This window comes from Mobula birostris, chromosome 5 (genome assembly GCF_030028105.1).
Source record: "Mobula birostris isolate sMobBir1 chromosome 5, sMobBir1.hap1, whole genome shotgun sequence".
Classification (NCBI taxonomy): Eukaryota; Metazoa; Chordata; class Chondrichthyes; order Myliobatiformes; family Myliobatidae; genus Mobula; species Mobula birostris.
This window is the reverse complement of record NC_092374.1, coordinates 179081900-179094318: the sequence shown is the minus strand read 5'-3', so window position 1 is coordinate 179094318 and position 12419 is coordinate 179081900. Positions and strand designations below refer to the sequence as shown.

Sequence of the window (12419 nt, the reverse complement as noted above, 5' to 3'; positions counted from 1 at the left end):
TATGAAACATAATGCTTTAAGCTCAGTGAGTCCATGTACAAACCACCTTTGTATAATGGAAATAAAGGTATTTAAACTCAGTGAGTTTCAGGGAACTTGGGAAGCAGAACCTGGTGAGTTTCAGCCGGTATGTTTCAGGCCCGCTCTCCGGACCCTGGCTCTGTACACACTCACAGCCCACATTCAGCATCCTGGTTCCAGCTCCAGATCCCAGCTCTGTCCACACACAGGACCACCGATCCACACTCTGGAGCTGGGCTTCTCATGCACACTCTGTCCTCATCATTGGTCCACACTCCAGACCTGTCCTCTGCCCACATACCCTGTGTGCAGCCACAGGAAAATTAGGACAGCCTCACAAGTAGACACCTTGCAGATGGCAAAGACTGGTAAAGTAATGAGCGAGTAAGATGTCACCCACATTTGAACACGGGATTATCAGAGTTTTACTGTATGGAGTCTTGAGATTGGCCTCATTTTTCATCTCTAAACAAGAGCATATTCAATACATTGCCTGAATTCAGCTTTTTACATTTTGTTACATCTTCCATTTCAGGTCACAGGTGATTACAGAGTTTCCAACTCTCAGTGCAATGATGTGTGAAGTCATGGAACTGGCTACTCTGGGCCATCCTTTCCAGCTAGGAATGCTGTACGACTGCCGGTCAGACACTCTGATCCCAGGTATTGGAAGGTCATCATACGAAACAGCCATGGTCAAAACAGTGTGGTAGATTCAGTTTACAAACCACTAGGTGGTGATAAGAACTCATCAAGTTTCAAAGTAGCTATGCAAATGGATACCGATGCTCTGGGAATAAGGTTCCTGAAATGTGATAAGGCCGATTTTAATGTCATAAGGTAACACCTGGCAAAGTCAGTTGGGAGTGGCTACAGCAGCCAAGTCTCTATCAGACAAGTGGGAGTCATGCCAAAGGGAAATATCAGAATTCAGGGCAAATGTGTTCCAAAAGGTGTTAAGATAAGTCCAAGGAAACTTGGCTGTAGGGTCTATCCATGGAGCCAGAGCACATACTCTTAAATTTATTCCTCATCAGAATTCACTAAGGAGAAGCACATATTTCCAATATATTAGAAACTGTGATGGTGAAATTCCATTCTATTTTACTAGTATGCCAAAATGCCCAGAGTCCAGTAAGGTATCCCATAGGCAGACAGGGAGGAGATTGCTGGGAACCAGAAAGAGATTGTTAACTATTTGCTGGCCACAGGTGAGGTGTTAGTCCAGACAGGTCAGGCAAGACCAGGGGAATTTGAAACAGGGAATGTTTCAGACCGGAGATCATTTGTCAGAAATTAAAGAGAGACAATAATTCCGTAGCAGAGAAGGTGGGGAAAAGATGGAACGCAGAAGAGGAAGATTTCCAGTAGGGTGAGAAATAATGAGCAAATGTGTGCTTATGATACTGGAAGGGTCTGTCTCCTGTGCTCCCTGCAGTTCAGGTTCAAACACTGATACAACCTCCAGGGCAGATTCCCATGACCTATCAACTGCTGCCTGAATGGCCTTCCTTTCATCATGAGGTCAGAAGTGTGAATGTTCACCAATATTTGGATTCTATTTCCAACAAGGTAAGTGACATTCACACCACAGAGGCTTGTAACGCGGATCTTGTTTGGTTCAGGCTGGTGAGCAGTTGTGGTCTCAGTTGGCTGAGGGGCAATTAGGAATGTTCTGGCAGGGAAAGTAACTGTTCTAAACCAGTAAATTAATTGGTTCTGTTGCTGCAGTATGTTGTACGTTCATTCTAAATAGAGATAATTCTATGTCAAAATGATTGTGAGTCTCAAAGGATGTGTTGTCTGCCTAGTGCCCTGGTTCAGAACATCTCAACTAACCTGCAGAGCAGTTTGGAATGGAAGAGGAAAGATCCTGTTGCTGTGGTCCTTGTGGAAACAAAAGAAAATGTTTTGATCTGGGAATTTAAGCAGCTAGTGACTAAACTAAAAGGCAGAGCCAAAAAGATAATGATCTCCAGATTGTTTCCTAAGCCACATGCAATTGGATACAGGGTAAATATATCAGAGAACAAATGCATAGCTCAAAGATTGATAAGGGAGAAATCGGTTGGAAATTGGCGGGTCCTAGCAAATAACATAACTAGGGCTGTGGAAAGGCCTGTAAACTAAATATGTTACAGAGGCCTCCAGAATTAAAAATAAAGACAAAATTTTATTAGGGAATGAGAAATTAACATTGAAAAAATTGAACAGTGATGAATACAGGAGTGCACATTTTATATTTGAATGTACCCAGCTCAGTATACGTAATAAGGTGGATGATCTTGTAGTGGAGTTATTATGTTGTGGACATCACTGATTCAAGGCTGGGAAAAGATCACAGCTGGGAATTTAACATCCGAGAATACATGTCATATTGAAAGGACAGGTACAGTGTCTATGAAAAATATTCACCCACCTTGGAAGTTTTCATATTTTATTGTTTTACAACATTGAATCACAATAGATTTAATTTGGCTTTTTTTGACACTGGTCAACAGAAAAAGATTCTTTCATGGCAAAGTGAAAACAGGTCTCCACAAAGTGATTTTAAATAATTATGAATATAAAACACAAAATAATTCATTGCGGAAGTATTCACTGTCTTTAACATGACATATCAGTTCATCACTGGTGCAGCCAATTGGTTTTAGAAGTCACATATCTGGTTAAGGTGTCCTAGCTATATATAAAGCTGCGTGCAGTCAAGGTGTTTCAAATGATTGTACTAGAAATATACCTGTATCTGGAAGGCTGAAGTGCTGGTGAGTCAGTATCCTGGCAAAAACAACAGAAGACTGTTGTTCTGAAGACAACAGAACACTCCAAGCAACTCTGCAAAAAGGTTATTGAAAAGCACAAGTCAGCAGAAAAAATTCAAGAAAATTTGTGTCACTGAATATACTTTGGAGTACAGTTACGTCAATAATCAAAAAACAGAAAGAAACTGGTACAGCTGTAAAAATCTGCCTGTAGCAGGCCATCCTCAAAATCTGAGTAACTCTAAAAGAAGGGGATGAGAGAGGGAGGCCACTAAGAGATCTATGACAACTCTGGAGGAGCTACAAGCTTCGGTGGCTGAGATTGGAGAGACCTCAATGCTTCACCAGTCGCAGCTTTATGGGAGATTGGCAGAGAGAAAGCCATTGTTGAAAGAAAAAATCACATGAAGTCCCAGCTAGACTTTGCCAGAAGGCATGTGTGAGAGACTCTGAAGTCAGCTGGAAGAAGATTCTATGGTCTGATGAAACCAAAGTTGAGCTTTTTGGCCATCAGACTGAAAGTTGTCTTATGAAAGACATAAGACAAACACCACACATCGTCAAAAATACACTATCCCTAACATGAAGCATGGTGGTGGCTGCATCATGCTGTGGGGATGCTTCATTGCAGCAGGCACTGGAAGGCTTGTGAAGGTAGAGGGTGAAGTGAATTCAGCAAAATACAGGGAAATCTGGAAGAAACCCTAATGCAGTCTGCAAGAGAACAGCGACTTGGGAGAAGACTTGTTTTTCAGCAGGACAATGACCCCCAGCATAAAGCCAAATCTACACAGGAATAGCTTCAAACCAACAAAGTTAATGTCCTGGAGTGGCCAAGTCAGAGTCCATACCTCAATCCAATTGAGAATTTGTGGCTAGACAAGCAAAGAGCTGTTTACACACTATCCCCATGCAATCTGACAGAGGTTGAGCAGTTTTATAAAGAAGGATGGGGAAAAATTGCAGAGCCAAAGCTGATAGAGGCCCAGCCACACAGATTCAAGGCTGCGATTGCTGCAAAGGTGCATCTACTAAATGCTGACTTGAAGGGAGTGAATATTTGTGCAATTAATTATTTTGTGTTTTACATCTGTAATTAATTTGAACCACTTTGTAGAAATCCATTTTCACCTTGATATAAAACAGTCTCTTTCTGTTGATCAGTGTCAGAAAAGCAAAATTAAATCCACTCTGATTCAATGTTGTAAAACAATAAAACATGAAAACTTCCGGGGCTGCGGGGCTTGTGAATACTTTTTATTGGCACTGTATGTGGGCAGAAGTGGTGGGTGTCTCTGTTTGTCAAAAAATCAGATTAATTCCTGAGAAAGAAGTGATGTAAGGACAGAAGATATAGAAATCCTGGTAAGTAGAGTTAAGAAACTAAGCATAAAAAGACCCTGATGGGTGTTATATACTGCCTCTGAACTGTCGTCAGTGTGTGGTGTACAAATGACAATGGGAGTTGGAAAAGACATGTAAAAAGACATTATGATGGTAGTGTGATTTTGAATATGCAGAGAGATTGGGAAAACCAGATTGGTGCTGAACCAAGAGAAAGAACACTTAGAATGCATATGAGACAGCTTCCAAGCCCAGAAAGGAAAAAGTAATTCTGGATTTGATGTGATGTAATGAAACAGATATGGTTGGGGAACTTAATGTAAAGGAATACTTTGGAGGTGGTGACCATAATATGATAGAATACACCCTCAGTTTGAGAGGGAGAAGCTAACATCAAAAATATCAATATTAGAGTAGAGTAAAGGGAACTAGAGAGGTATCGGAGAGGAATAGTCACAGTTGACCGGAAGGCGTCATGAGCAAGAACGACACCAGAGCAGCAATGGCTGGAGTTTCTAGAACTAATTTGGAAGGCACAGGATTGCCTCATCACAAAAAAAGAAGATAGCTGAGAAGGGAAGTCAAAGACAGAACCAAAGAAACAATATAATATACAGTGGGAAGCTATTAAAAACCAATAGAAGTCACCCAAAAAAAAGCAATAAGGAGAGAAGATAAATTATGAAGGTAAGCTAGTCAATAGTACAAAAGAGGGTGCCAGAAGTTTGTTTTTACAGTTACATCAACAGAAAATAGAGGCAAGAGTAGGCATGACACCACTGGAAAACAATGCTGGTGAGGTAGTAATGGGGGACAAACTAAATGAGTATTATGGTCAGTTCTTTATTGTGGAATACACCAGCAGTCTGCCAGAAGTTTGAAGGTGTCAAGTGGCAGAAGTAACTGCAGACGCTACTATAAGGAATAGTTGCTCAGGAAGATGAAAGGTCTGAAGGCAGATAAGTCAACTGGGTTCACTAGATTATGGAGTGCATTGGGAGGTCTGAAAAATTGCAAATGACACTCCAATCTTTAAGAAGGGAGGGAAGTAAAAGACAGAAAATTAGTGGCCAGTTAGACTGACTACTGTGGTTGGCAAGATGTTGGAGTCCATCCATCAGGATGAGGTTTCAAGGTACTTGAAGGCACCTGATAAAATAGTCAAAGGCAGGATGGTTTCCCTAATGGAAGGGGATGAGGAAAAGAACGGGAATAAAGGAGTTTCCAGTGACCAGTGGTGCTCTGAGGGGCCAGTGTTGAGACCATATCTTTTCATGTTATTCTGTATATCAATGATCTGCATGGTGGAATTGATAACTTTGTGGTCACATTTGCAGATTAGTGGAGTTCAGAAGGCAGGAGGATGTGGACAGATGAAGAAAATGAACAACTCTGTACGGAATACAGAGCATTTGGCTGGAAGGAATAAAGGCAGAGACTAGTTTCTAAACGTGGAGCAAATTCAGAAATCAGAGGTGCAAAGGGATTTAGGAATCTTAGTGCAGGATTCCCTAAAGGTTAACTTTCAAGTTAAGTCGGTAGTAAGGAAGGCAAATGCAAAGTAAACATTCATTTTGAGGGAACAAGAATATAAAAGCAAGGATGTAATTCTGAGGCTTTAGAAAGCATTAGCAAAACTGTACTTGGAGTACTTTGAGCAGTTTTGGCCAATTATCTAAGAAAGGATGTACTGGTGCTGGAAAAGGTCCAGAAAAAGTTATCAAGAATAATTCTGAATGAAAGGGATAATGTCTGAGGAGCATTTGATGTCCATGTGCCTGTAATTGCTGGAGATTACATGGATGAGAGACGATCTCACAGCAACATGTCAAGTACTTAATGCTGAGATACAATGAACATGGTGAGGATATTTCCAATAGTGGGAGAGACAGGGACCAGAGGACAAGACTGAAAATACAAGGATGTTCCTTTTGAACAATGATGAGGATGATTTTTTTAAGCGAGAGCTTGGTGAATCTATGGAATTCATTGCCACAAATAACTGTGGAGGCTATGCTGGGTATATTGGAAACAGAGATTGTTAGGATCTTGATTAGCAAAGGTGTGAAAGATTATGGAAAAAGACGCATGGGGTTGATGGGGATAATAAATCAGCCATGATCAACTGGAGGAGCAGAGTTGATGAAGCCTAATTCTTCTCCTATGTCTTATGGCCAAAAATACAGCCTTTTCAGGAAATCAGTCCACAGTATAATCATTATTTAAACAATTGAACTTAATTTGACTGTTTCCTGTTGTTTCATTCCACAGACATCAGCTTGTGGGATTCACAGACACTCCAAAGTAACCTTAGTAGTCGGGATCAGCCCAGCACTGAGTTTCACATCATCACATCGGACTCCATGGAGAAGAAAGTTGCCGCACTCAATGTGTCGGAATCACTGAAAGCAAGTCTGCTGAGTGGTGCAGTGAAGGTGAAAGGATCAGCAAAATATCTCACCGACACAAAGGAATCAAAACGACAGGCACGAGTTACCCTTCAGTACAAAACAACAACCAGCTTTGAAAAACTGACACTGAGCCACTTGAGGAAGCTGAACATCAGTGACCCGAGTGTGTTTGACGAGGGGTCGGCAACCCATGTCGTTATAGCAGTGCTGTATGGGGCCCAGGCTTTCTTTGTGTTTGATCAAATGGTCCCTCCAGCAGAGAAACTGCAGGATGTCCAGCGTAATATGGAAGAAATGATTACACATCTCCCTGAGTTTGCAGTTCAGGGGGAAGACTCACTGAAAATGACAGAAGAACAGCAGTCTAATTCTGAGAAAATTAGCTGCACCTTTTATGGGGATTTCTCACTGAAGAACAATCCCACCACATTCCAAGATGCCATCAGTACCTATGCAACTCTCCCAAGCTTACTGGGATCAGGTGGGGAGAATTCAGTGCCTGTGAGAGTCACACTTTATCCTCTCAGTAAACTAAACTCAAAAGCTGCTCTTGTGGTGAGGGAGATAAGTGTGGGTTTGATCAGTCACTGCCAGTGTGTCCTACAACAGCTCAGTGAGGCAGTGATAAGATGCAATGATATGCTGAAAGACAGGGTCTCCATACCATTTCCCGAGATTGGAGATGGGACAAGACAATTCAGAGAGATGTGCTTGGAATACAAACTGGTTTTCCAGGGGACTTTAGCAAGAGTTTTGCCATCGATCCGGAGAGGTGAAGAGAAGAAAGGTTTACTGGTGGATATACTGAAGAACAGGGAACTGTCACCATTCAGTCAGCAGTCACTGGTCACATGGTTGGATAATAAGGAACAGGAGATGAAGGCAGTGGGACATTACCTCAGGATGTTTGAAGATATACCTTTGGTGAAATCAAAGACAGAGTTGGATGATGAGCTGATGGATCCAACAATAGACTATGTGGTCTGCTTCACATTTACCTCACTGCATCAGGGTGATCTCTATCTGTCAGAGGCAAAGAACTACCTCCAATCTCTCACAGCTCAGAAAATGCAGTCACCAACTCCTACTGGGGCCTGTGCGACACGACACAGCAAGCCGTGGTTCTGCCATCGGTCTGCTTCCCGCAAAATGGAGGAAAATTCTCAATTATTCCTGGACTTTGCCACAGCCAACAAAGCAGATGGGAAAATAAAATTTCTTGTTGCGTCTGTGAAGGATGACAGTCAAACAGGATCAGCTATTTACCTGTATCGGGGAGGGTCTCTGGAGAGCCCATGCTTTGAACCCCCATCACAACCAGAGAGACCTATAGTTCGTCAAACAACACATGACAGTGTGACACTGCAGTTACATCCACCCAGATATGGGGCCAGTGAGATTGTGGGTTACAAGGTGGAGTACCAAGGCCCCCAGCAGGAGGGATGGACATCTGTGGTTACACCTGATAAATCCCAGTCCTTCAAAATATCTGGGTTGCAGCCAAGCAAGAGGTATTATTTCCAATACAGAGCTGTGTCGAAGGTAGGTGTCAGCAAGGCCAGTGACAGCTGTCGGTACATCACTTGTCCTACAAGTTCACCTGGTCAACTGGCCTTCCAATATCGTTCACCAATTGCCACTTGGGACATTCCAAAACGGAATGGAGATGGTGTTAACATATTTCTGAACAAAATTGAATATAAAGAACAGACAGCAGTTGGGTCCAAAATGGAGTGTGGAGTCAGAGTCCGAGTGTCTGCTGACTGTGGGGAAGCAGGTTGCAGTGCAGCAAATGATGAGGTTTTATTAGAAACAGTAAATGCATCAAACGGAATAGCCCAGAAAATTTTGAGAGAATCTCCATTGATATCCAAAGGAAACCCTTCCATTTACAAGCTCAACCTAATGGAGAAGATATTGGATGATAGGAAACACCTTGTGAAGTGTTCCTTTGGAAAACACAATACAAAACGCAGAATGAAAACAATTATGGTTCTGGGAGCAACAGGATCAGGAAAGACGACCCTCATCAATGGGATGATCAACTACATCCTGGGCGTGAAATGGGAAGACGACTTCAGATACAAGTTAATAGTTGAAGAGACAGGAAAATCCCAGGCTGAAAGTCAGACATCCTCCATCACTGCCTACGAACTCCACCATCAGGTAGGATTTAAAATTGATTACTCTCTGACTATCATCGATACACCAGGATTTGGAGACACCAGGGGAATAAGCCAAGATCACTTGATCACTGAGCACATCCGAGAGTTTTTCACCTCCCCACAGGGTGTTGATCAAATTCATGCTGTCTGTTTTGTTGTTCAAGCCTCTTTGGCTCGCCTGACTCAAACACAAGAATATATTTTTGATTCAATTCTTTCTGTTTTTGGCAAAGATATTGCAGAGAATATTCAGATACTGGCGACATTTGCAGATGGAAAGCATCCCACTGTTCTGGAGGCTTTGAATGCAGCTGAGGTACCCTGTCCCAAAGATGAAAATGGTATGCCAGTTCACTTCAAGTTTAACAATTCTGTCATATTTGCCAATTGTCCAGCAACTAGAAGTGCTGCAGATAAGGGTACTTCCGGTGAAAGCGGAGAAGATTATAGTAATAATTTTGATGCAATGTTCTGGAAGATGGGAGAAAACAGTATGAAGAAATTCTTTCAGGCTCTCAACAAGATGGAAACAAGAAGTTTATGTTTGACCAGAGAGGTTTTGAGGGAACGTGAGCAGCTGGAGACTGCAGTGGAGGGGTTGCAGGTTCAGATCAGAGTTGGCCTGACCAAACAGGAGGAACTCAGGAAAACACAACAGATTCTGAACCAACACCAGACCGAGCTGGATGCAAATAAAGACTTTGAGTATGAGATTGAAACTACAGTTCCTGTACAGGAAGATATCAGCAGAACAGGCCATTACATAACCAACTGTCAAAAATGTCGCTTCACCTGTCACTATCCCTGTAAGATTGCAAATGATGCAAAAAAATCACGATGTGCAGCAATGGACAGGGATGGGAACTGCACAGCCTGTCCCCAAAAATGCGTCTGGAGTGTTCACTTTAACCAGAAATACAGGTTTGACTATGTAACAAAAAAAGAGAAGAGAACATATGATGAGCTGAAAAAAAAATATGAGACGGCCTATGGTGAGAAGATGACTCAGCAGGAAATCATGGCGAGGCTTCAGCAAGAGTTGGACGTGGTTCAGAAGACAGTGCTGGATTTTATTCAACAATTATCCCTGAGCATTAGAAGACTTGAAAAGATAGCTCTGAGACCAAATCCGTTATCCACCCCAGCCTATATTGAGCTACTAATTCAGTCTGAGAGAGAGGAGGCAAAGCCTGGGTTTCTGGACAGAATTCAGGCACTGAAGGAGATCAAGGAACGGGCAGAGTTAATAAAGCAAGCTGACAATGTGAATGTGTCATCAGAGGAACAGAAGCAAAATCCAGGAGAGTCAAACAAAGGCACTGGAAACTGGTTTAAAAAAGGCATGACTCTCATTTCTAAGTTGTGGTCTGGTGATAAATAACTGGAAGACATTACAACCATTTCCAAAATGGGAAGTAAATGTTCCACCCAGCCGATAAACAATCTACTGATTCTAATTCACCCTCCATCTCTCCACCATCTGCCCAGAGAGTTTAAGACCACATCTCTTTTCCTCAGTGCTGCCCTCCCTCACATATGATGAAAATCCTGTTCTTCAGCTTTTCCCCTGACTCCCTGTACTCACTGTGCAGGATCTCTTCCCCCCTTTCTACCTGTCATTGGTTCCACTGTGCACCTCGACCTCTGGCATTTCACCCTCCCTCGATATTCTTTTGCAGCCGCTCTGAGACATACATCTATGCAATTGAGTCTGGATCCACTGAGCTCTAACGCTTTGGATTTGTTGTCTATGACAATATCAGACATGGGAAAACAACAACCAAACTGTCCTTTGCAATACATTTTGTTACCTCTCCAAAATGTTGCTTAACTGGTGAAACATCTTTTCTCAACAATACTTTTTTGATAATCTATAAGTAATCACTAACTGAGCAAGCATGTATGATTCATGTCTTTCAGATTTTGTTTCTGCACAACCTCACATACTTGTACTTCCCTGGTTTATCAGTGCTACCATTCTGCAATACAACTAGCACATTAACTGCTCTTTGGCCACCTTCCTGTTCACTTGTGGATAGGTTAACAAAGAAAGTTTCTGCCCCAGAGCAATCGCTCACATAACAGATTGGGATACATCTTAGTTCCTGGAGGAGGAAATAAGACGATACCAAATCTGCCTTTTTCAATGATAACGTGCTCCATGAAGAGGTTGTTCCCAATGGAATCGACTTGTTTCCTGGTTACCCTTACTACGCTCATTAAATGCTTTGGGATTGTCCATTAGTTTTTTCTTTCTATGTCATTTTCATGTTCTCCTCTATACCATCTGTTCAAAGTAAAGTTTATTATTGGAGTACATGCATAAAAAACCCTGAGATTCTTTTTCCTTCAGGCATACTCAGCAAAGCTATAGAATAGTAACTATAAACAGGATCAATGAAAGAGCAAGAGAACAGAATACAAACTGTTGAAATGCACCTATAAATAAAATAGCAATCAATAACAAGAGCATGGAATAACAGAATAACATGATAGATGCTGCTTTCCAACAACAGCATTTCACGTAGATATGCTCAGTTGCTCAGAGAGCTTTACCCATTATGTATTGTGCCGAATCCATTACTTTTGTAGGATTTTCTGTTCAAAGGCATTGGTATTCCTATACCAGGCTGTAATGCAGCCAGTCAACACACTTCCACTACACATCTCCCAAAGTTTGTCAAGGTTTCTGATGTCATGCTGAATGTCTGCAGCCTTCTAAGGAAGTTGAGGCACTGTCGTGCTTTCTTTGCAAGTACATTTATATGATGGGTCCAGGATAAGTCCACTCAGATAGTGACTCTCTGGAACACAAGATTGATTAGTGGACTGACTGTACAAGCTCAGACCTATTTGCTGGGAAGAGAGCATCCTGTTCCAGGAGAAATATGTTGGGTAACCAGAGACTGAAATTCAAGGAAAATGAGCACACCTGCCAAATACTGATCAGGGTATGCAGAACGAGGTGAGTGTGTCCAAATGGGATTGGGAATGGTGATGAGGTGAGGGAGAAGCAGCAGAGATCAGTGTAACAGGTAAGGTGAGAAAGAGAATATGGTGAAACAAGGAATAAAGGAGGGGAAGAGTGGGGACAGAGAATGCAAGAGATGGGGTGTGGAGGGTAAGAGAAGCAGGCAGAGGGGCAAAGTAATGGGAAATGCAGGAGTGTGGCACACATCAGAGAGTTGGGGAGAGGAAGTGAAACCATGGATAAATAGGAAGCATGATGAAAATGTTCAACAACTACTTTCATATCCCTTCTGGAACAAGGTGAACTTTTCCCCTTTAGCTTGTAGTTGTTCAATCAGGTAATAAAATGTTTACTAACGCCAGTACCAGTATCTGTGGTTCTTGCTTCCACTCAGAGAAAAGACATAATGGGTTTATTTCTCTGAATTCATAGTATAAATGAAAATGATGAAAAGTGAACACACTACAACTGTGAAAACTGCGAACATTTATCACAATCTCTGGAAGAAACACAGCTTTGTAAAATAGGCATATAATAACAAAGATGGTTTAATTCAAAGAAGCACAAAGAGATTCCATTCGGTAAGAATACAAGGAACAAGAATATAAATTAATGTTAGTGTAATGGAACACAAGGACATTCGTCACAAGTTCCACCAATGACAGCTCACAGTCAGGTACAGGGCCCGGCAGAGAGAGCGGGAGAAATCCGGAGTCTGGCAGGAGTGGGGAGAGGGGGAGGGGGT

General features: G+C 42.0%; 1 protein-coding gene across 1 annotated transcript in view; it reads left to right on the top strand.

Annotated features, from left to right (window-relative positions):
• The window catches only part of LOC140198430 (uncharacterized), a 49949-nt gene extending 39412 nt beyond the window's left edge, over positions 1-10537 (top strand). Inside the window, exons 2-3 of the mRNA XM_072259520.1 lie at positions 557-684; positions 6399-10537. Of these exons, the coding sequence (XP_072115621.1) occupies positions 594-684; positions 6399-10084 (3777 nt within the window). The 5' untranslated portion in view covers positions 557-593 and the 3' untranslated portion in view covers positions 10085-10537. The remainder of the gene's footprint in view (positions 1-556; positions 685-6398) is intronic.
• The last annotated feature ends 1882 nt before the right edge of the window (positions 10538-12419 follow it).